Raw genomic sequence first — 23290 nt, forward strand, 5'->3', positions numbered from 1 at the left:
TCTTCTAGCAATCTGCATCCTTATAGTCAAGACTACATATGGCCATATCAACGACATCTTCTTAGCTGAACTCTCATTATTATTATTATTATTAGCTCTACCAATTATAGATAAGACCCTCAATGTGGGGATGCAGCAAGTTATGGAGGACAGGATTGTGACTGTGGTACTTGCACTTCAGCGAAAGTAAATTTTAAAAAACAAGAAAATGCACATAAGTGAAACTGTGATAGCTGCAAAGAAAGACTATTACAAAATGTTAACGGTTTGATAACAGAAATAAAAGAAAAAGACATTTTAGAAATGTAAGGGAAATTTCAGCAGCATTTGGTAAAGAAAAAAAAGGAGAAATTTAAAAAAAAAAAAAAACAAACAACAAAAAACAAAACAGAAGAAAGATACAGAAATAGGGAACAACAGAAGAAAAAAGAAGGTTTAGGTAGAAAACCAATAACTTGTATTTCAGCCATACTGAATTTTAAAGAGTTGCAAGAATGAAAAATGCACAGGGCCTTTCTGCACAGTGGAAGAATCATCAGAGACGAGTATGACAGCCAGATAGCTGGACACTAATGAAGAGTACAGAAATATTCTGCTATTGACTCCCCTTCACCCCACATAATAATTCTCTTTGTAAGCAGTGCTTCCAGCGTTCATCTCACCTCTGTCCATCATAATCATATCCCTTCCTGTTCCTCTCTGTTGGCATTAGCATGAACACACATAGCAATCTCAGAATCTAACCACTATTGACTAGAAGGAAAGTGGTTGGACTAGAAGCAGACTCGAGGATGGAGACGTCAAATCAGAGTCTTAGATAAAAGACGAGTCAGAATCACTGATGTTGCTTTATGGCATCAGTTTTGTTTATACAATTATCAACAAAACCCAAAGCAACAGAAGAGGAAAAAAGTGGTGTGAACAGAAAGAAAGGTGACATAGTTAGCAAATTTCAGTACAAAAAGATCAATTAGGAAAGCAATACCTTCTGAACATGGAAAAGATCAATACTGGTGAATGGCCCAAACTTGGATGCAATGGACAGTTGGGAGGGCAAGAACCTTACGCAACTAGCGTACAAGACATAAAGAGACAGCCATAACATAGTGAGATAAAACCCAATCTTATAAGGTAAGTGTCCACACACGGTATACACCTGAAAGACTTTTCAAAAATGTGTTTCAGCATTGAGCAATAGCATACTGTTCTAGGAACACAAGTATACATCATATGAAGACCTGGAATTAATACAGTCCAGGTGCTGTGTTTGTCTCCTACATGAAAAGTTTTGCCTACAATGTTACTAGAACTGGATATGTGATTAAACACAGTGGACTGAAACCAACAAAGTGTGTAAAATTCTGAAACCAAATAGAAGCTCAAGAAGAGACATTACTCCCTTTCATTTAAAATAATTTTAAAAAATCTGTCCTACTTTTTTAATACAGAAAGAAATTTAGTGCAAAATTTCTTCCTCAAAATCACAACAGAACAGTACCGGCTGAAACTGTAAAATGTAAGTCACTCCAGAAAGCTGTGAAGCCTGAAGTTAGTAAAAGTCACGGTTGATGCAACTTTTGCAAATATTACGTACAAGCTTTACAAAAAACCCAAATACTACAAAGTATACCATAAACACTTATACTTCTTTCATGGAAACCTGAGAATCTATCATTCTGAGTTTCTTGCCTTTACATTAATATTTTAAAACACTTTCTATTAATGCTTATGCTTAGGTTCAAATTAAACTGCATTTAAAGAAAGAACTATTCTTCGCCCCAGAGGGTTGTACAGAAGGGCCAACAAATCCTACTATAATGCAAAAAGTATCATCTTTACATTGATACTGTAGGCAGACACAAATTACTTAAAAAGCACTGCATTTAATCACAGGCATCAGAGAGCTGGGGGGCCAAGTTGTTTGTTTTCACTGTAACATATCAAGCCACTGCATAGCCCTTCATGGACAGGACTAGCATAGTCTTTGCTAAAAGCCCTCTCAATCCAAATGAAAGCAAACATTGCTGCACCAAGTTTGGCAGACTTCCCAATCCTTAGTACACAAGTGGTCATCTTGATTTAAACAACAAGAACAATCATAACAGGCAAAGGAGCAACCCAATTACACTGGGCACAGGCTCAGCAGGACACATGTAAACCTAGTAGAAAACATAAAGCAAGCCTGGTTGGAGGAGAAAAGAAGCTATTTCAGTGAAGCAATTTCATTTAGTTTCTTAGAAAGGCTGTGCAATCACAAATAAAACAAAGCTTTCATTCAACAATTATCATCTCAAGATCTTAAAACTGAAATTCAGCACTGATCAATATATTTTCTATTTGTGCTAATTTCCCATTGTGCTGATCCAATTTAGAAGCAGGATAAGAAATTAATGTAATTCTGTTGGAAACAACCAAAGTCACAGCCACAGCCTTTGAATATACATTTGCTGATGTCATTTGCATTAGTGACCACTCTCTTCTTACACATCTTCTGTTTCAAAAAGAAAGACAAACAATCCTCATTTTCTTTATGGTCCTTTGCTTCACAAGAATAAAGGAAGTGAAAGGAGGAAGGAGACAAGAACAAAAAACCACCAAACTCCTATGTGGAAAAGTAAAGAAAGACGGAGGAGAAATACATCAACTGTATGCAAGTTGCACAGCTTACACAGTCTCATTCTAGACATGCTTAGCTACATATTTATGACAGTTTATGTGTCCGGCCTCCTGCCTGTGTGACACAGTAATCCCCCTAGAGGGAGATCTCAGATCTGAAAAATCACCTTATTAACCTTAAACAAGTCCAAGTATCTTTGTGGGCAACATTTTAGACAAGAAATTATTTCTGAAATTGGATTTTAACTTTGTAACTTTAGTGAGATTATTCACAACCACAATTGTATTAAAAAAAAAAATCACGCCTCCTGATAAACATTTTGTTTATATGCAGTGGTAATAACATTCCATTTTAACATGGTGGTACATCTTTAGATGGTTAAATTCTTGAGGTCCAAAATTCAACCGTTTACTGTACTGCTAAAAAGAAATCACAATGTATACTTTTCCAGCGACAGTAGCAATGAACAGGTCTTTCTAGAAGATACAGTAGTAAAGTTAATCCTTGTGTTAACTTTTACCACTCCCTTTCTCTTCTAAAAGTCTCAGAAGGTGCCTGTTGACACTAGTTTTATTGCTCTATTATGTTTATAATGAAATATTATTGTATTTCCCTACAGAAACTATGCAGCATGAAGGGAGATGATGGTTAGAAAACCACATGCAAATGACAAAAATTACGTGAAAAGCAGACTTACCAACTGCAAGCTCTCACTTTCACGAAGACAAGCTGTTTGGAGATTGGACTTTAAGTCTGCAGTGTGAAGCTGATGAGATGCTGTTTCTCTCACTAACATGTCAATTCTGGAACTTGCAAGTTGGTAGACATCCATAAAACTTTTAATCATGGCCTTTAAAAAGTAAAATAAATCATCAGTGCCAGGCAGGCTATACTTAAAGGCCAAATAGCATACATCCGGATTCATTACAGAAGACCTAACTTTCACTAATCAGAGAAATCAAACAAAGGTTGGAAGACAGGCAAAATTTCAATCTCAGGACTTAACATGGGATTTCGGTCTAACGTGGGATTTTGTATTCCTTCTAAAATCTTAAATATTAATAGCATCGAAGAAAAGCAAATCACTGTGCACCCTAATTAGAAAGTGTTTTGATGAGCTGTTTTCAAACATACGTTACTGCACTGAGCAGCTGATACCATTTTTTGTTGTATTTAAATACCAGACTCAGTGTAAGTTCAATTTCTGTTTACAAAGAATCACTACACAGTTTCAGGTAAATGTTCATACTTTCAAAATGAGTCAAGTTACCAATCCTCCCACTCCACGTTAAAAAAAATTTAATTTGGCAGAAACAAAAGAAACACATTAAACCTACAGATCTCTGAAAGCAAATAATCTGATTACAATATAACTGGGAAAATATAATTGTTTTCATGTATATAGTGGAAGAATGTCCCAACCATGTAATATTGATCAGACTGCTAATAAAGTTAGCAGCACAAGAGAGTACAAATGACTTGGCAGTACTGGTAACTTTATATCTACCCTAAATAGTGTAACACTGTTGAGATTATTGGTCTTCTTTACAACTGGTTAATCACATTTTATAAGTTATAGTTTTCCCATCTGAAATCACCTATAGCAAGTTTCTACTGTAAGAACATATTAGAGATAATATGAAGTTGGCCTTTTGAATGTAAGTCTGTGGTATAGGCAAAAATAAACTTAGTAGCACGAACAGGCATTCACAAAGACTTTTACTGTTTTCCTTTCTTTGTTCTCAAACACACTACTGCTTTTCAGAAGAGAAGTTAACATAGCTGAAATCAATCAAGTTATTTGTCAAGTGTACAAAACAGCAGTGGCAAATTAACACCATCATATCTTTTCTCATCAGAAAGAATATCCAAAATGTTTTACATACTATGATGCTAGTCCTAAAAGTGTATTCACATAGCTCTGTAAGTCTGCCGCTGTCAGCTCTGATCCTGCTTTTGAAATTTTTCATCCACATTCAGTGTTACTAAAATGCTGCAGCTCTTCACAAACAACACCAAGCAAGAATGAGGATATATCTCACACCCCATATAAAACTGCCTGAGAGTCTTCATATGGCAACTGCCCACCTGTTAAAAATTAGACATACGTTGAAATACATCTATGGACTGGGTCTGTGACTCATAAACAAGGATTGTACCAATGCATCATAACAAGCTGTGTCTCAAATCTCACAGAAAAAAATCTTATGTGTTCCTCTGATTACTTCCCACATGATATTTAAAGGTATCACTGAACTAGAATGCATAGAGACGATTCCTTACCTTCTTCCTTTTACTGCTGCTACCACAAAGCTAGTGAAGCCACTAACCTACTTCATCCTACATCGCCAGAGCCACTCTAAGTCCATGCAGTTATTTGAAACAGTAGTTACCAATTCCTTGCTGCTCAACTCAGCTATTTCATTTGTTCCCTTATTTAATAAGTCCGAAAATTTTCAATCTAGGAAAAATGTATTAATACACGGTGTTTTATTTTCAGTCATGGCAAATGTTTTTTCTAAGACGTCTAGATTTGTTTTTACTCCAGAAACAAGCAATTTCTCAGCTATTAACAATTCAATACTGATGTGGAAGGTAGCATTTATGCACCCGTAGGTACACTCTCCTTCCAGTGTGTCCCAAATCCCTAGCAAAGAGTCAGGGTCAGTTTAGATTTCTCTCACTCAGGAACACCTTAGGGAAAACAGTATTTTTGGGTCTTCCTGTGGGTGACGTGGAATCCTTGATAATGAGTGTGCAGCACATTTATTCTAAATGCCATCTGGAAGAAGGCAAATACTTTGGGTTTTTAGACATGCCATTGGAAGGCATTCATTTACATATGATTTTACATAACTCATGTCAGTCACAGATTGAGTCACGGATCTGTTTTCCACAATACAAAAGTTCCACTTATTAGAAAGCTTGATACACAGGGAATGGGCATAGAACCTGGTCATTGCATGTTATAAGATCTTTCATATAATGATTGAACACATCTCTAAAGGAGTTCAGCACTCTAATTTAGATCCTTATTTGCACGTTACACATACAAATATATCTGCAGCTCTGGAAACTGTTCCATGATCAACAAAGTCTGTTGACAGAATTTCAGAGAAGGCACATCTAGTTCTGCAGAATTTTTTTCCTCTCCTGCTAAGAAGGAGTGTTTTCATTTGTTTTTAAGTACACATAGCAATAAGATGTATACATAGTTTTTAAGTATACATAGCAATAAGATACTTCAGCAACCCTCCTGATTAACTTTTATAGCATAAAATTTGGCATTCATATACATCTGTAGGATGTGCATTTAAGCCAGCACTTCTAGTCTTGAATGTGTTGGTAACAGTATGACATGCAAACTGGGAACAGAACATGAAACAATAAAAATTTGTCTTCTGTTAGAAATAAAAATATTTTAAAAATACACACCAGAAAATTACTTCTGTTCAGAAAGGCCAGCTGTAGTAATCCCTGAACATTATAGGAACCAATATTACTGTAACTCAGACCACTTTAAAATTGAAAAACTTTTCAGACAGATGAGTATTATAGGAAAGTTAGTGGGAAGAAGGCTTAACTAAGGAGGCCACAGCAATAGTGGGGCTGAAGAATACTAGTTTTAAATGTTGCTGGCTCTAGGTGTCCCTGCTTGAGCAGGGGGCTTGGACCAGATGACCTCCAGTGGTTCCTTTGAACCTCAACCAGTCTGTAATTCATTGATTACAAAGTTTTCTTAAGGATGGAACAAGATGCAAGTTAATAATGGTTGAAATTTACGTAGGACTGTCAATTTTAAGAGCAGAAATTGTAATGAATTACATTAATCAAAGAAAAAATGGAATTAATCAGACAAGTGAATGGCTTTTTTCAGTGACCTCTTCCCTTGCCTTTTACTTCCCACAATGCCTTATTTTATAAAGGATTTCACTATTATTTAAAGTTCTACATCATATGCTACTGATACAGCAGAAGCAAATATAATGGTAGGAGTGTTTCCAATGTCAAAAGTATCTTCAATGTGAGAGGAGGCCCATGCTCCAACACTAAGTCAAGACACAGGCAGCTTCATGAAAACAGAGGCATGACTTTCCCGGACAATTGGCTACAACCCACAGGATAGAAATATGTTCATAAGCTTGGCATGGAGAAAGGATGTTTTTATGCTGAAGGTGCTGGACTAGGCACAAAATTTGCAGGAGTGTCCAAGTCCCATTTTCAAATGTAACTTTCAATGGACAAGTTACTTTAAGCCTAAGTACTTCTGAGGAACTTTTTTTATGTCTACTTACACATTTACAGCAGTATCCCCATCTAGAAAATTGCTATGAGCACTTTAACTATCTTTGAATTCAAAGCAAATCAGAAAATTTTGAAAAATTCAGGTAAGTGCTATTCATATGATAAAGGAACAAAGTATTTTAAATTTGAGATCCTTATTTATTTAGAAAATGGGAACCTGATGATTCTGAGCATTGTACACCTGGCCATTTTGCCTGCCTCCCCAGCTTGTAAAAACAAGGCCAGAAGACAAGAGCACTGCAAAACCATGTAAGTGCATAGTCATCTATCAATGTTCCAATACCCTACGTATACATAGATAAGCACATAAAAAGATAAAAGAGAACAATTATAAAATTTAACAAAAATTAAACATGCTTTGTTTTAAGTGACGTTAACAGGTAAGATTTATTTCAAAGCAGCCATAAGGAAGAAGGTTCTTATGACCTGTTCAGAGATGTCTTATCTGTAATACGAGGGTACGCATAAAAAATTCTGGCTTAAGCTACACATTGGTGAAGCTGAGAAACGTGAGTTGAGAGTAAAAATGAAAAAAAAATAATTTGATGCTGTTTATGAACTACAAACCAGTGAACTGCAGAGCAAAATGGCAAAATTTAAGCTGTGCTTTCTTTCTCCAGATTAATCTTTAAAAGGACTGACAACACTTAACATTAGAGACAGTCCTCCAGAGGACATGTAAAAACAATTTTTTCTAATATTCCCTCTGTGTACTTTTGAATAACCAATCATTTCCTTGATCCATACACCATTTTCAGAACAAGTAATTTTAAGGTGCACAGTGCTATAGATGCTTTAAAACAGCTTTTGCGTGTATTACTGGCTATAAATTTACAAGACTGGAAGACTACAATCTTCAGGAGTACTTTAATACTGACAAATTACACAACAATCTTTAAGGAATATGAAACACAAAAAGAAAAGAAACTTTTTTTTAATTAATTTATGAAATTCAAAGGTTACTCAAACTTCAGCTGTTCTCAGTTCAGTTATAATAGCAACATATAATAAGAAATACACAGATCAGCCTATGCAAATTAGCAGAAGACCTCTCATCAAAGTTTTAATATATTTATTATACATTATAAAAATGGAATTTTTAATTCCAAATTAAAACACTGTACATGTTGTCTCCCTTGCCCTCAGTGCTTGGTTAATGAGACCAAACACAGTTCAAAACAATTTTTATTTGGATTATGAATTATAAATAATTGTGAATGGAAGTTTCCATTTAAAGTTTTAGACTATTCTGAAGTTACAATAAAATACCAAGTGATTAAGAGTCAGTTTTTTAATTTTATATCCATTTTATACCATTAACTGAGGATCTTATTGGGCCTGCTGTTATCATAGAACCGTATCTCCTGTTTAGAAGGAACAAAACTAAAGGAAGGAGACCTTATGTGAAATGATGCTTATTAAAAGGTATCAAACGGACTAACAGCCTGACAATGTAAGCATTGAGTTTGTAACATCAGATGCAGCAGCGAGAATAACAAGACCATCTACTTTACACAATGTGCTTAAAAAAAAAGTAGAAAAAAAGTCAAAATTAATATTTGACTGTTACGTTGTCCCTTCAGGAAATTCTTCAACTAAAAAGAATGTTAGCAGGTAGTAAATTTACCTAAGGGCAACATATACAAAAAGATGAAAAAGAACAAGAGAAGGAATAATGAATGGACTTCAGAAGAATGAAAGATCAACGCTAGTATGACAAAGTCCTTAGATGAGAATCTGAAAAGGCTGAGAATCCATTTATGGTACAGAATTTGGCTGAAGTGTAGTTCAGGTAGAAGCAACTGGTGTGAAAACAGAACTCCATGGAGTGGAGTTCTGCATGCTTAATGGATAACCTATAGAATGCCTGTCATTACTGCCTTGCTTCAAGCTGACATAAATAAGATTAGTTAAAACAAGCCCAGAAAACAAAACATACATCAATTACTTTTTCTTTTCAAAGGCAAGATTTCAGGATACATAGTATAGATTTAAGAGAGCTATATTTGGGGAAGAAAGGATTGAAATTCATTTCCCCCATACATTTTAGCATTTGAAAACCCATTCTGGCTGCCTTGACCCATAGTCCAAAATGTCTAGTGGCAACATCAGTGGAGGATGTAAATACAGCAGCTTCTCAGGCATCAGAAAGAACCCCCAAGGGAAACAGCATTCAGCAAAATTGCACTTTTGCAGCTGTTTGGCACTTCTTTAATGATCTATTCTCCTTGTATCTCATTTCGACACTAAACTTTTTGTTGGGTTCCATTCAAGCGTGGCATGCACAATTTAAATGTGCCAAAAAGCAGGTCAGTTCTGTTACAACTTTTTTTTTTTTTCCAATGAAAGCTGACTCAGTGCCACACACGGGGCCTAACTCTATCCCCTTCGCTTCAATAACAATTACTTTACCCCGTAGGTCTCAGAGGATAGCCCAAGGGAATGAAGCTCTAAATAAAAGGCTAGATTCTCTGCAAGAGGTAATGACACGGCTTCCTACAAGAAAATTGAAAAGGGAGCATTGAAATTGACAGAGACTGAAGGGAAAGTGCTTCTACTGGAAACCACAGTAGATGGGCGTAACAACAATTGCCATGAAAATTATTACAAAGTGTAAGAGTTTCAAAAATAACATTGATCTTCTAGAAACTGATAAATTAAGACCAATGTGTTTGTTGTTATGATCAGGTAGAAAGCATCCTGAGAATTTTATAGCAAAGGAGCTACCTGCAGCCTTGACTACTCAGAAGTATCTCTGGACCATGCAAGCAAATTTCCACTCAACAAAATTAAGGGAATGCAGATTTTTATAGGCCAATGTTTACATGCAAAGACCATTCTCACTGTCTCTTGCACACAGTCAAGCACAGCTGCATGCAAAATGTAAAGGAAAAACAATTGCTGCCCTGAAGAACTTGTAGTTTAAGCTACAGCTATGGGGAAAATTCTACCAATACATTGTACTCCTTCCCATCTTCTTACACAGTCTTGATACAAAAAGAACATTTCAGTCTGTCAGGGAGGAAGAGAATTTTCAAGTAAATGGTTTTGACGAGAAAGAAATGGAAACTGAAAGAATTTTCAGGCTGGTACCCGTCCTTCAACTTTCCCTTGCAGTGTATATTCTAGACAGGGATGAAAGAAAGAGGGACAGGTAGTCACTGAAAATAATATAAAGTCCGTGTTAAAGTGCCTCAACTGTGAGCATGACAATCTGCTCAGAGTGAGCACAATATATTACCACTGATGAGAGGAACTAAACTGCAGCAGTCATAACAGGCAAGTCAGAATGCAGTTTTATTTTAAAAAATGGCAGTGTCCCATCACATATTCAGTCTTGAGGAGAAACAAGAGAGTAAAACTTCTCATCAAAATCCAGGTGAAATGTCAGGTGAAAGTACAAACTGCCTGTATCTGGATGATATTGCTCTTGATCTATTGGAGTGATATCTTAGAACCAGAAAAGATGTACAAAAGCTGAAGTACAGAATTCCGTTTTCACAACCAAATTCATAGAAGTAAAATCAATTTTAAAAGGCATATTCTTTCTTATTTTTAAGGGACCCCTACATATGGATAGGATATCCTATATAAGTAAACTAATTTTTACAAATAAATGTTACCTAAACACTAAGTCTTAACTGTCTGAAATCTAATGGATTAATTATAGGTGTATGTGTATGAGAACAATTTAAGGAAGGGGAGAGATGCAGACATTAATCTATCAAGTTACTAAGTAGGAAAATCTGAAGTAACTTCACATGGAAGGTAAATGTGAGATATGAAAAACTCTTCCGTTCTTCTGAAATGCTGTCCACAAACTATCCAACATAAGTAACTAACTCAACTATTTGCGAACATAGCAGAAAAAATGAGTTTACTGAAAATTAAAATACAGTTTTTTCATTGGTTTTAAAGAGTGCTCTATTAACTAAGACCGATTTCAATTACTTTTAGTAAAGAAATATGCTTTACAGACAAATAGATGCTCATGAAAAAATACCAATTTAGTTTTAACCAGTGTAGAAAAAGTCTGTTGCTGACTCCCCCAGAGGAAAATGATCACCCCACAAAATCTGGGTTCAGTATAGACATTTCCTTAAATTTTTTTACTATACCTATGAAGGGATATAGATTATCCCTTTCCGGCCACAAGCAGCAGCTTTTCAATTTTAGATTAAAACATTTTCAACCTGAATTAGATAAAATATTTTACATATGCTTAGAAGGGGGAAATGTGTCTACTTTGTATTTTCAGTGCAAAAAGATGAAGACAATCTATGCTGTTGTTGCCATTTATTAGGAGAGACAAAGGTCCCTTCTGGCAGGTTTAGTCGATATGACAACTACGATTATGTGGCTCATACATAAGCAATCATTACTGAGTCCTAATCTTCATATCAGATTTTAGATTTTTTTAGATTTTGCTCATGTCTAATGGAGCCCAGGGGCTGGAAAACTGCACAAAGTTTTGTGATATAGTTGCTTCATTTCCTTTGCTTTTCTTATGAAGTGCTCATGGTAGCACTGCATTTTAATTCAACATAAATATTTCATCCTACATAAGGCAGTATTTTGTAGTTTTGTAAGGAAACTCTAAAGTATACCTGGTAGGTTGGATAGCAAACTAATTTTTTCACTTTGGCTTCTCACCAAAACATCAGTTATCTCCACAAATTCATGATGCCAGCACAGGAAAAAGCACCAGTCATTTTCTATAGAGAAAGCAATGATCTAGAAAAGCTGAATTGCATTCCTCAGGTAAATGGACACACCCTTAATCTAATGTCCACTGCCACGTACAGGATGGACAGGTGTTCCCCCTTCATTCTGCTTAAACTCAGATGTTGGTGAGATAACTAGTTTGCATCATACATTCTTGAACTTTATCAAAATTTGTATTAAAAAAAACAACATACAAATGGCTAGATTTTCAATCAGACTTCCTTTCAAGACCTGATTTATGCCATGAAAATGTTTTATTAGAAATTTCAGCTCTTGTTCCAAAATCTGAAGAGTCAAAGGAAATTTAAAGACCACAGTACACCTACTACTGACCTTCACAATAAGCATACACATTAGCATCCCTCTTTCCCAAGCAAAAGTTGGAGAATATTGGCAGCATCTGCCAAAAGTGGTACTGACACTGAGCTTGACAATTTGCTATTGTCCTGGTTTCATCTGGGATAGAGTTAATTTTCTTCCTAGTAGCTGGTATAGTGCTGTGTTTTGGATTTAGTATGAGAATGTTGATAACACACTGATGTTTTAGCTGTTGCTCAGTAGTGCTGAAGAAAACCCTTGTTGGGAAAGACTGATTCTGTTTGTCTGTCTTTTTGGCATTTGTCATATAGATGACAGATTAGCTCAACTCAGAAAGGTATAAATCCCAGTGAATGCATGCTAAAAACTGGTGGATGAGTGAGACTCCAGTACACTGAAGTCTGGGCCTCTTCTGTGCAAGAGGTCAACAAACTGAGTGAGAAAGCTTTTCACTTGGAAGAGCTTGAAAGACAAAGAGAAGACGACACTAACTTTTCTGTTGGCAGAGCTCTGGCTGTCCTCATTCAGACCAACAACTCAAAGACGTGTTGTTACTCGATGAGCTTTTTTAGATAATATTTTGGAAGGCATTGATTTTCTGCTTTGTCTTCAGCAAATGCACCAAGTGTCTTTTCATTGAATGGAAACTTATCATCAGATTGCAGAAAAGGATTTGAATTATTAGGTTGGGAGCCTGGCAAGTAAGGAACAGGCTGTTATGGTCCATTCCCCTGTCTGGCCAACAGTCAACAACTAGATCCAATTCCTTAGAAGCACAAGAGATAAAGTGACTTTCCAAATTCTGTTTATAAAACTGGATGCTTATAGCAACACCAAAAGGAGAAAACTAAGGAGGACAGGCACTGGTGAGATGAGTTTGCCTAGAAAGCATAAAGTATTCTTCAACAATAGGATCAGAAGTAAAATACCTCATATCACAGGATATCATAACTAGATTGAGAAAGCCCTTTTTAGTCTTTCTTTTTTACCGGATTTGGTAATGGCTGCAGCCACCGCAACATCATGTGCTTGAGTGGTGACCTTAACAGTGAATCAACAAAAGCGGCTGGTTCTTATCCAAGGATCCCAGGCTATCCTAACTTATAAACACCCTAGAAGACAGCATTTTTCAAATTATCTCTGATGTTAATGGGTCACTACTTCCTTATGCATTTTTCAGAGCTGGACCACTACTTGCAGTTAGGTAATTTATGAGCAATTGTGCCTATGGATGTTGGTAACATAGAGAAATCACTTCCACAGCTTAATAAATCTAGAAACTATAGATGTTTTCTACTGGTTTTCACCTTTTTGTAGTTCGCAAATGAGGAAAGTAACCTGAAAAGAAACAACTACTGATGGAGTGGCAGAGAATGGGAGGTGATTATGACAGACAATGCCAAAGCACCACTAGTATAAAGAAGGTAAACTGGGAATATTTATTAACATTAACGTATTAACATTAAATGAAGTAGCAGAAACCACTTGCAAAACAAACACAGAAAACAGTTTTTCAGAAAGTGTGTAGTTAAGCTGTAAAAGTCCTTTCCACAAGTCATGTCAATGCTTAACTTTCAAAAAGCAAGGGGACAATAAATGGCTGTTGAATACAAAAATATGAATTGTGTTTCAGGAGGTCCTTGAACTAAAATGGTGGAGGCTGGGAGAAATTCTGGAGACATTTTAGCCCTGCTTCTTATACTTTTCTTTTTTTTTACTTTCCCCTGTCCAGCCTGTTTTTAAGCAGGGACAACCGGATTTACTGCTTTTCTATGTGCCCTCTAGGCATTAAATGTTTACTCAGTCCCACAGTCTATTTCCCAAAGGAGTAAAATTTGCAGCAAGTCTCACATGGAATAACTGCAGAACAAATCAAGCATCTAGGATAGTGACCTTTGCCAAGGTACAGACAAACATCACATTTTGACATGTAGGAGACTTGCTGCTCAAAACCCAGTCCTGTGGTCTTTGCAAGCATTTGTAAAAACTTCAGAATTTAAACTGCAACTTGTAATCTTTAGCTTGTGCAATATTAAAGTAATTTATAAAAAAAGTTATTCCTTTGAGAATGGGAAACTGGATGGAGAGAAAGTCTGGCACTATAGGCAGTAGCAACAGCATGATTCTCTCTCTTTAGTATTTGTGTGTTATGGTATGATCAGGAAGAGGGGGGCCTAAACATGGGTGCTGGTATTGGAAAAGAACACACAATCTGCCTCTGAACACAGAGAAGTCAGAACTGAAATATAGTCTTCAGGCATTAAATGGGCATTACGAGTTTGCCCCACAGGTGGAATGGGTGACTGTTTCCACCTCATTTTTACTTTAGAACTGCACTTTTGTCAAAAAAGATCATGATGTGGGAGCAGTCCAAAGGAATCCAAATACAAATTCTACCAAGGTTCCAGGACGATAAACAAATGGTGGTCTTTCCATGGATATTATCTTTTTAAAAGCCATGAAAGACTCAATCCTTTGCAGCTAAACTTGCCAACATGCAGGCTGTGTATCCCTATTATTCAGGTTTACAAAACAGTTCCACATTCACCCTCCTTCTGTCACTTTAGCACTCTCCAGCCCTCTCCATTTTCTCCCCACTCCCTAATTTCTTACCACCTTTTTGCTTCTAACGGGAAGAGACCATAATGAGGGAAGAGACCATAATGAAGGGAGAGTTAAAGAAGACTGTAATGAAATTGGGTACTGCAATGGACAAGTATTTGTTAAAAATGAGTGCCCTATTACAAGCACATTTGTCCTGGAACACCTACAGCAATAGACCTTATCAATCCTAAGAATTTACGCTTTTCATAATCCAATATAAGTGTTGGAAGTTGTGACCTTAGGATTCTAGCAGCACATGTCCCTAGACCATCAATCAATTCAGTAAGTGAAAAATCAAGACAACACCTTCAGAGTAGTTCATTATGATTCCTGAAAGATAACAACGTAAAAAAGAAAATTCACAGGTAACAACATATGTGAATTTATAAGCCACAATTTACACACCCCTTCTCCCCCCAAAAAAACAAAACCCAAAATGAATTAGTGGCAAATTGGTAGAATTTGGTAAAAAACAGGTTAACTTTTAATCCTTTCAAAACTCATCCTCTTCGAATTTCACTTCAGTGGTATACCACTTGGGATGCTATGCCAGTCTATTTCTTCAATATAGGACAACTGTGGAATTAACAGAACAGCCTGGTTTTTTATGCCTAGTTTTATATTCTGAAAGGTTTACTGTGTTTTTCTTAATCCTTAAGTTGCATATTCATTGCTATATTTTCATCTAACTGCTGTCACTTACATTGTCATGCAGAAGGGCAAATCAGGGTCAGTTTATGTAAGCGGCATCAATCTGAAAAACTTCATCAGTCTTTATTTCAAGGCATTATGCAAAGAAAGCTGACATTAAGAGAGCCTTAACTGACAGCAAATGAAATCAATCAGCAAATCACTAAGCCATAATAAACTTGCTCAAGTTGTAGATAACCCTTCCTCTTCCAGGTCTTTAACTACAAGGCCCAACAATTGCAGTACCTGGGCAGAAATGTCTCCCTTGATTCCATTACAAAATTCTTGCACTAATATAGTGCATTATTTAATAATTTTTTTCTTGCTCTGTAAGCTCTCGATAAGAATAACAAACAGATAGAGATATGTTTTATAATAATGGAATACTAAGCGGTTAAGTGAAAAAAAAGACTAAACAAAGGATTCAGCATTTGAAGAAGTTTCTTTTTTTAGTTTAAATGTAATTAAGAATAGAAAATAGTTTGATTGTGTTTCTGCTACTAAGATATTTGTGTAATACAGTCTATTGCCTTATTAATTCCTGTTCCTTAGACTCACTTGCTCAGCATTTCTTCTGTTTTTGAAATTAAAAGAATCAGTACAAAAGAAGTAAGACTCCAGACAATTCCTAATCTTTCACAGTATTCACTTCATGAATTCATTTTGTAACCTACATGATTATCAACAGTTTAACAGCTATGCTTCTGATGGGCTTATCTGTGTTACAACAGTACACACTGAAGACCATATCAAACAATACAGTCACATCCAAGCTACGCAGTGGTTATCTGGTAAAATTACTCCTTTTCTGAAGATATTGCGCACAGATAATCCCATGCAGTTCTGAAAGATAGGAATTCTGAAGTATAAAAAATTGCCTAACAAACAAGGTGCTGTGAAAACTGTATTTGTTATTTGCTGTTATTGAATGATGCTTTATTTTTGTAGTTAAAGCATTTAGGAGTCTGCCCTTATTCACTGAGGTAGCTTTGGGTATATATTGAGATCACCGTGCCTCTGGAGTAATTTTTCTCATAAAAGAATAGTGACTAGAAGTCAATAAAGATGCTTCCTGTTGGGTCCTTATGCTATAAGATACAGCAACCTGGTAAGCAGCTGGGAAAAAAACCCATCCCAGGATTACAAGCAGAAGCAAAACTAAAAAAATAAATTTGGTGAATTAAGATCATATTTTACACAGTTCTTATAGGCCTTTCTTGTGTATCAGCACAGATCATTCATAAGAGATTACCCACATGCAACAGATATAAATGTATGAAAAAGTCTAAATGGACAAAGGCAGATAGTTACACAATTGCTTGACAGGGTCAAGAAAGAAAATTTTCCATTAAGAAAGGTTACTGAAAGGTTAAATGATTATATACTAACTTTGGCATTCAAGATAATCAGCAGCAGATCTCAACTGAAAGTTTTTACAAAACTAATAATGCTTATAAAAGAGGCTGGACAAGAGTTAGTAGTTTCACAGGCATAAAGAGACAGCTTTTAGTAATTGATTAATTGGTGATTACAGATACTGACTTTGATATTTACGGTCCCATTGTGCCAAAGACTTAACAGGGTTGGGGTGCAATCAGTGTACCAGCTAACTACAAAGCCTTCTGAGAAGGGTTCTTCATACAGTCTCTGTTCATCTACTAGAATGAAGAAAGGCAAGGGAAAAAAAAAACAAAAAAGTGAAAGGATGACTGAGAAAGTGAGGGAAAGAGGCTAATCATAAGAAGTGGGGAAATGAGGAAAGGAGAGAGAGCAATAAAAAGCCCATAGGGGACAGGGAGGAAAAGACTGCTAAAAGAAATGCTGTGAAGAGGAAAGGAAGTTGGGAAAACAGTTAACCCACAGAAAGGAGAAGGGGTGTGAAATTCAAATTATAAAAGGCAAATTTCCAACATCACTGGCATTTTGAAGATGACTCACTTTTTATGTTTTAAATTGTGCTTTGCTAACATACATTAATGTTTTGTTTTAAAGGAATTATAGTTAAAATAAATTATGCTAAAATGGCTTCTAAATATTTATCATCATGATACAACCGATCTGGAGACATGACTCCAGATACCAGCTGAACACATTCAAGGAGATTAAATTAAATTTTTTCATGTTACATCTCTTCAGTCTAGTTATTCAGATTTTACTTAGTTGCTAATTATTGTTTCCTTAAGCCCTGCACCAACTTTATTTTTGACAAATTGAAGTTTGCAAAAGGTCAGAGTTGCAAGAGGTGTCATCCCACTCTAATGAGTTTAAAACACTTATGTATTTATGAGTATTTCAACTCAAGGTGCAAGTGCAAAATATCATTATATTAATAAAGAATCACTTCTCTCTTTAAACAGTGTATTGGAAGGCTCATGGTCAGTCCAGAAGCAGCACATTTTGACACTAGGTAGGAAATCAGTCCTTTGGAGAGGAGAAGAAAAGAGGGGGAGGGCAGCCCAGGTGCTGTTGATAGCAGCTGTTGAATTCATAGAGAATGAAAACCCAGTTTTATCCAAAAGAAGAAGCAGTACGATTCCAGAGGAGGCAGCATTCTGGCCTCTGTAAAGAAATGGATAGTTCCTTCTGTGGATGAAACAGTGGAAGTAAAAAACACTAGAAGTGTGTACATGTTGGGTGCATGTATATATAAATGCACTATCTTCGAGAGTCTCTTAAAAAGGTTTCTCCTTTCTGAAGTATTGAGAGAAAAAAACCCAACAATTATTTGTTCTTTTAACAGCCATGCTATTAAAAAAAGGGCTCCAAAACAGAAGTAGAAGATTTAAAATACTAATAATTCAGTTTTCAAGCAGCTACTCCACGATTAATTAATCCCATTAAGTCCTCATACCGTAAGTGATTTATGTTTGAAAGACTTGCCCTATGCAGAGGATAAAATCTGGTGACAGGATTATAATGTTACCTTTGAAATCACTTGCTTCCTCAATTTGGTAAGAACTTTCTTATTGACAAGTAAACACAGGAATGAGAAATTGTTTATTATTTTGAGAAAAATTATCAGCAGAATTATGCATATCTTTTACCTTCTAATCTATCAAGCATAAATCTAAAATTAATGAACAAGTGAAAATAAATACAAATTAAGAAGCTCCTAACACTTTAAAGGACATTTATGTTTGCCCAATTAATTAGAAGTGGACCTACAACACAATCAGATAATGCATGACTAAATCATACATGAATACACAATTTATGTAAAATAAATGGTAAGAACCTACCCCTTCATAAATTTATGATTATATGCTAACACTGAAGATGTCAGTACTTGACTATATTACTACCACGACTTTGTTATTACTGCACTTTTTATTTCAAACTACCTCAAAACACCTGAGAAACGCAAAGAAGTACATATAAATCCCACGTGGACTTCCTAAACCTGCATGAACAGATGGACACATGCTGAAGACAGAGACAGAGGGAGAGCAAGACAGAGGGAGCACAAGATGGGGGGCAGGGAGAGGCAGAGAGAGAGGGAGAGAGCCAGAGGCGGCGAGGGGAGAGGCAGAGCAAGCGAGAGAGAGCCAGAGTGGGGAAGACAGGTCCAGGGACTGAGAGACACCAAGGCAGAACAGCTGGCAGGGATGGAGCGAGGAAAAGCACGACTGTGCATGCCGCAGAGAGAGCAGGCATGGCAGGGAGAGGGAGAGGGGAGCAGCAGAGTGTGAGTGCACGTGCGGCGGTGTGCGCACGGCAGCGAGCAAGTGTGCGGCAGAGCAAGCAGGCCTGCAGCGGGGAGTGTGCGCATGGGAGGACACAGCAGAGAGTGAGAGCGCGTGGCAGAGAGAGAGACAAAAAGAGAGGGAGACAATGACAGGCAGGACAAAGTGAAAACTTACCCACTTCAAACCCACCTGGAGGAGAGAAAGCACACCACAACTGTATAGTATCTTTCAAACTTAAGGGAGAACTTACGATGAAAAAATACAGATTTACCTACTCAAGTCCTTGGTTATAATAAACTAAAATTTTCTTAATATGCAAGGGATTTCCACCAGTCAGGTCAATCTTAACATCTCAGTTGAAGGGTAGCACACAAAGAAATGCCTTCTCCTAAGATGTATAAATACTGACAAATACAGATACATGTATGCACACTTCTTTTACACCAGAAGCCTGCCTATAGTCTCATCCTCACATCTGCTTTTTCATACACCACATAAATGCACTAAATATTCACATCCTCATTAAAGTCCCTCACAAAACTTGCCCATTTGGATTCCCTAATTCATATAAATCCTGTAAAACTGCAACACAGGTTCATCTGTGAATATTGGTTCTCTTTCAAACTAACATCCAGAAGTCACATCATTTAGCAACCAGATATCAGAGGAGGAAGAGGCCCACCATGCCAAATACTGACCAAAAGCAACCACCACAAATTAATACGGCCAATTAATAGAATACGCAAATGGAGACTTTGAAGACAGAGGTCAAGGTAGTTCCCATGACACAGAAGATGACTACTCTTTCCCTAATTGCACATCTGCAGGCAGATACCACGTGTGAACATCAGTGGCTGTCTGATCACACAGCCATATGCACGTCTTTCAGATGTGCAGCGGACACGATTCCGACAACCACAGTTTCTTGTTGCCATTGCTTTTCACTGACAATAACTGAATAAATCTGTTACTTCTGTGTATTAGAACATCTGGGACATCCTCCATAAAAACAGTGCTCCTCCACTTTGTTTAAAAGGCTCCTGTACCTCCTGTAAAACCAAACTGCAACAGCAGGTAGAGAGCATAACCTAGGTACACAGGGCAAAGCCACTGAGTTGTATGTTGTTAGCTTTTCCCTGTTTGGGAGTCAAGCTCTTATACATCAAGTATACATTACACATCCTATTGCTACTGCAAAACTAGTCTGAGGTACTTAAATTTGCTTCAAGAAGTTTCTTCCATACCAGTTCTCATCCTTCTGTGTCTACATTTCCAAACAGAAGAAATTTATTGTGAGAGTATACAGTTCCTTAACTATTTATACATGAATGTTTAAACCTTATCTGGTTTATTTGCGTACTTTATGCATTGTTTTTTAGGTCAAATTGCTCGCCATGAGTATTAATTACATATTTGATGTAAAAGTACCTGAGATAATTCAGAATGAATCTTCTGAATGTTGTCACTTTTTCTGTGAGCCAATAACATCTTTCAGAAGAGAGAGTTAAGACAACATGATCCTCTTCCTAAAGGTGTAGCACAATTGAATTTTGTATGTTATAAAGAGCTGATAACTTTTACTTGTTAATTTAAATAGCCATCTGCCAAGCTAGACTACTAGAATTAGGAATCCCATGTTATTTCAGTTGCTCTTTTTCACCCTATATCCTGTATTTATTGGAGGCGTCACCTACAGTTCCACTTCTTGTCTTCTGTGGGAACATTCAGCATTCAGGCATGGCCAGAACAGCACACCTTAAATCCTGTTCTCATGTGTTTCAGGTGCTTGAAAATAATACTGTATTTTCCACTTTCAAACCTAACTAAGTAACAAACAGTACAACTTTGTGACATAACATCCTTCACAGCAATTAAATACCAGGTGGGAGCATTTCAAGGCTATAGCAATAATATGATTTTACTCTTTGAGACATGGCACTTTTTCCATTACTTATCCATATCAAGTGACATTTTCAAACTATTATATTAATTCTTGTTACAGTTTCCAAGAATTTAACAAATGCCTACAAATTAAGTCATACTTTCACTACTTGCATGGGGCTTTCGAAGACACTCAGTGCAAGGACATTCCTGTTGAATAACAAATGTCAATCTGTTATGTAATTTTGCAATTCAAGAGCCATTACATAAAGTGCAGGCTTTGGAGAAGATACACAGAACTTTCTGTCCCAAATATTTAATTTCATTAGCTAAAGGTCTACCCCTAGAGTGTACAACACATTCTTTAAAAGATGCACACCGGCTCCTATACAGCTTAACAACTATTTCATTTGGGAATGACAGGGGTTTTATATGTGTGTTTGTTTGATCAGCCCTGTAAGCATTCATGGTATTTGGAATGTTGGATCCATTTACTGGAAAAAACAACCTTCTGGTTTTACAAGATAATTAATTAAGTATGCCACAAAAAAGCAAATCTCTGATAGCTTAGTTCACAGTCAAGCAACTTAGGTTCATTATGCCAATCTTCTCTGCGCTTGTCTCCTATAAAGAAAGCATATTTTTCCCAAGAAACATTCATATAGAGATAACAGCAATTTAGAAATTCCAAGACTTCCTCTATTCCCAATGACAAGCTATATAGATCGCTAATGCTGCTGAGCCCATCAAATAAATTAAGGATAGATTTCATTCAAAACGCCCTTAAGAGCCACTTGCTTTCCGAAAAATTTGGAAGAAAGATAACGTATGAAGATGTGTATGCACATACAAATATAGTAGCTTTTTTTCTTCCTCTCATATGATGAAAAAGTGATGTACGCTGAACCAATGGATATAAAATTATTATTCGTTACTGATTCCAGCCACCTACTACGAACTGGATGCATGAATAATAAAAGTAAAACAATGCAATCTTCTGTGAGTACTCAACAGTTCTGATAGCCAGTGCTTCATCCCTATCATACTGTCTAATTTAAGATCTTAATTTTTATGCAATTTTTTAAAAGAAACCATCAAATATCAATAGATTTAGACTTGGAAAAAAACTTCTTATGTCTAACACTTGCAGATAACAAGGCCTTTAACTGAAATGTACTTGTCACAGACTAACTATAAAATACATGTAGTAGTAGCCATTATAGAGACCATGCATGCAAACAATTCCACTGGTTTTAATAAGAAGTGTCCATAAAGTGATTACTAACTGCTTACCTCATTCAAGATTGTATCATTGCCCTTAATATAGTTTTGCATACAGTGAAATGAAAATCAATTAGCTGACTCCAGCTATAAAAGGGGAATTTTATAATAAAATCTCTGTAAGGTACTTAGAAAGTTATCAAACAGGCACTATGTAACTAGAGACAAGGAGAGGGAAAGAAAAAGAGGAAGGGGAAGGGGAGGGGAAAAAAGGAACTGCAAGGTGACATAGACTCTGAACCATTGATTCTGTTTTTGTACATACAGAGTAACCATGTGTAATTGGAGCTGCCAGGTGAACAAAAAGTGTGTTTACAATACTGCACCACCAGTAAGCTACCCAGCACACACATTGCTATGTGTTAGTTATACCACAAGCACTCTGTACAAATGTGAAATGCAACTTCTCATGCTTCTGTTTCTCTTCATCTTATCTGAAAGAAAGAAGGAATAGGCTGTCTTGCAAATGCTTCTACAATCATTCTGAGGTCAAAAAAGAATGGGAGTTGGGATGGGACCAAAAAAAAAGAAAAAAGCAGCTATTACTGAATAGGCCACTGAATTAGAAGAGCAGTATTTAAAAGCTGGTGATTTCCATGACAGCTTCTTTGAAAAGATGCCACCTGTGGAACCTTTTGCACAGCCTTAAAAGTGATCATCACTGTACTGGGGAAACATTTGCAACTCTGCCCTCTGCTAGAGACGTACAGGCGCGTTAGCCAAAGTTCATGGGAATCTCAGGTGTTACATATTACTACTTTATTATGGAAACACCATAATACACACATAATTTAAACCTTTATCATATTGAAAAGCATGCATGCAAGTGGGCAACAGTGAGAAATGTCCAGCTTAGAATCCACCTTTCTTGAATGTTTGATTTTGTGACCCTGTTCCTGCAATTATATACTGCATCTAGAACAGAAATCGACAATAAATCTGCAATAAATAAATAAATAAACAATACATTAAAAAGGATTACTACAGAAATGTACACACACTATGCAATACTTCTATTATCTGACTTCCTTGCACTTTACATGACTAGCTTTCCTCTCTCTGATTCACGCAGCAGAGCACAATGAAAGAAGTATGTACTCGCTGCCTTTCGTTCTCTCATTCAGAAAACAAAATGTTCTGCCTTTAGCAATAATGTATCACAAGAATGAAGTCATTCTGCACA

General features: G+C 36.4%; 1 protein-coding gene across 4 annotated transcripts in view; it reads right to left on the reverse strand.

Moving 5' to 3' along the window:
- Positions 1-23290, reverse strand: part of CCDC171 (coiled-coil domain containing 171) — a 168759-nt gene that overhangs the window by 28449 nt on the left and 117020 nt on the right. For 3 of the 4 annotated variants that reach the window (XM_087742166.1, XM_087742162.1, XM_087742163.1), the window contains one exon: positions 3315-3467. The exons of the other annotated variant lie outside the window; for it this stretch is intronic. In XM_087742166.1, the coding sequence (XP_087598292.1) occupies positions 3315-3467 (153 nt within the window). The remainder of the gene's footprint in view (positions 1-3314; positions 3468-23290) is intronic. 4 annotated transcript variants of the gene reach the window in all.

The sequence above is a fragment of the Nipponia nippon genome, unplaced genomic scaffold (genome assembly GCF_047370975.1).
Source record: "Nipponia nippon isolate SJK-2023a ecotype South Korea unplaced genomic scaffold, ASM4737097v1 scaffold_8, whole genome shotgun sequence".
Classification (NCBI taxonomy): Eukaryota; Metazoa; Chordata; class Aves; order Pelecaniformes; family Threskiornithidae; genus Nipponia; species Nipponia nippon.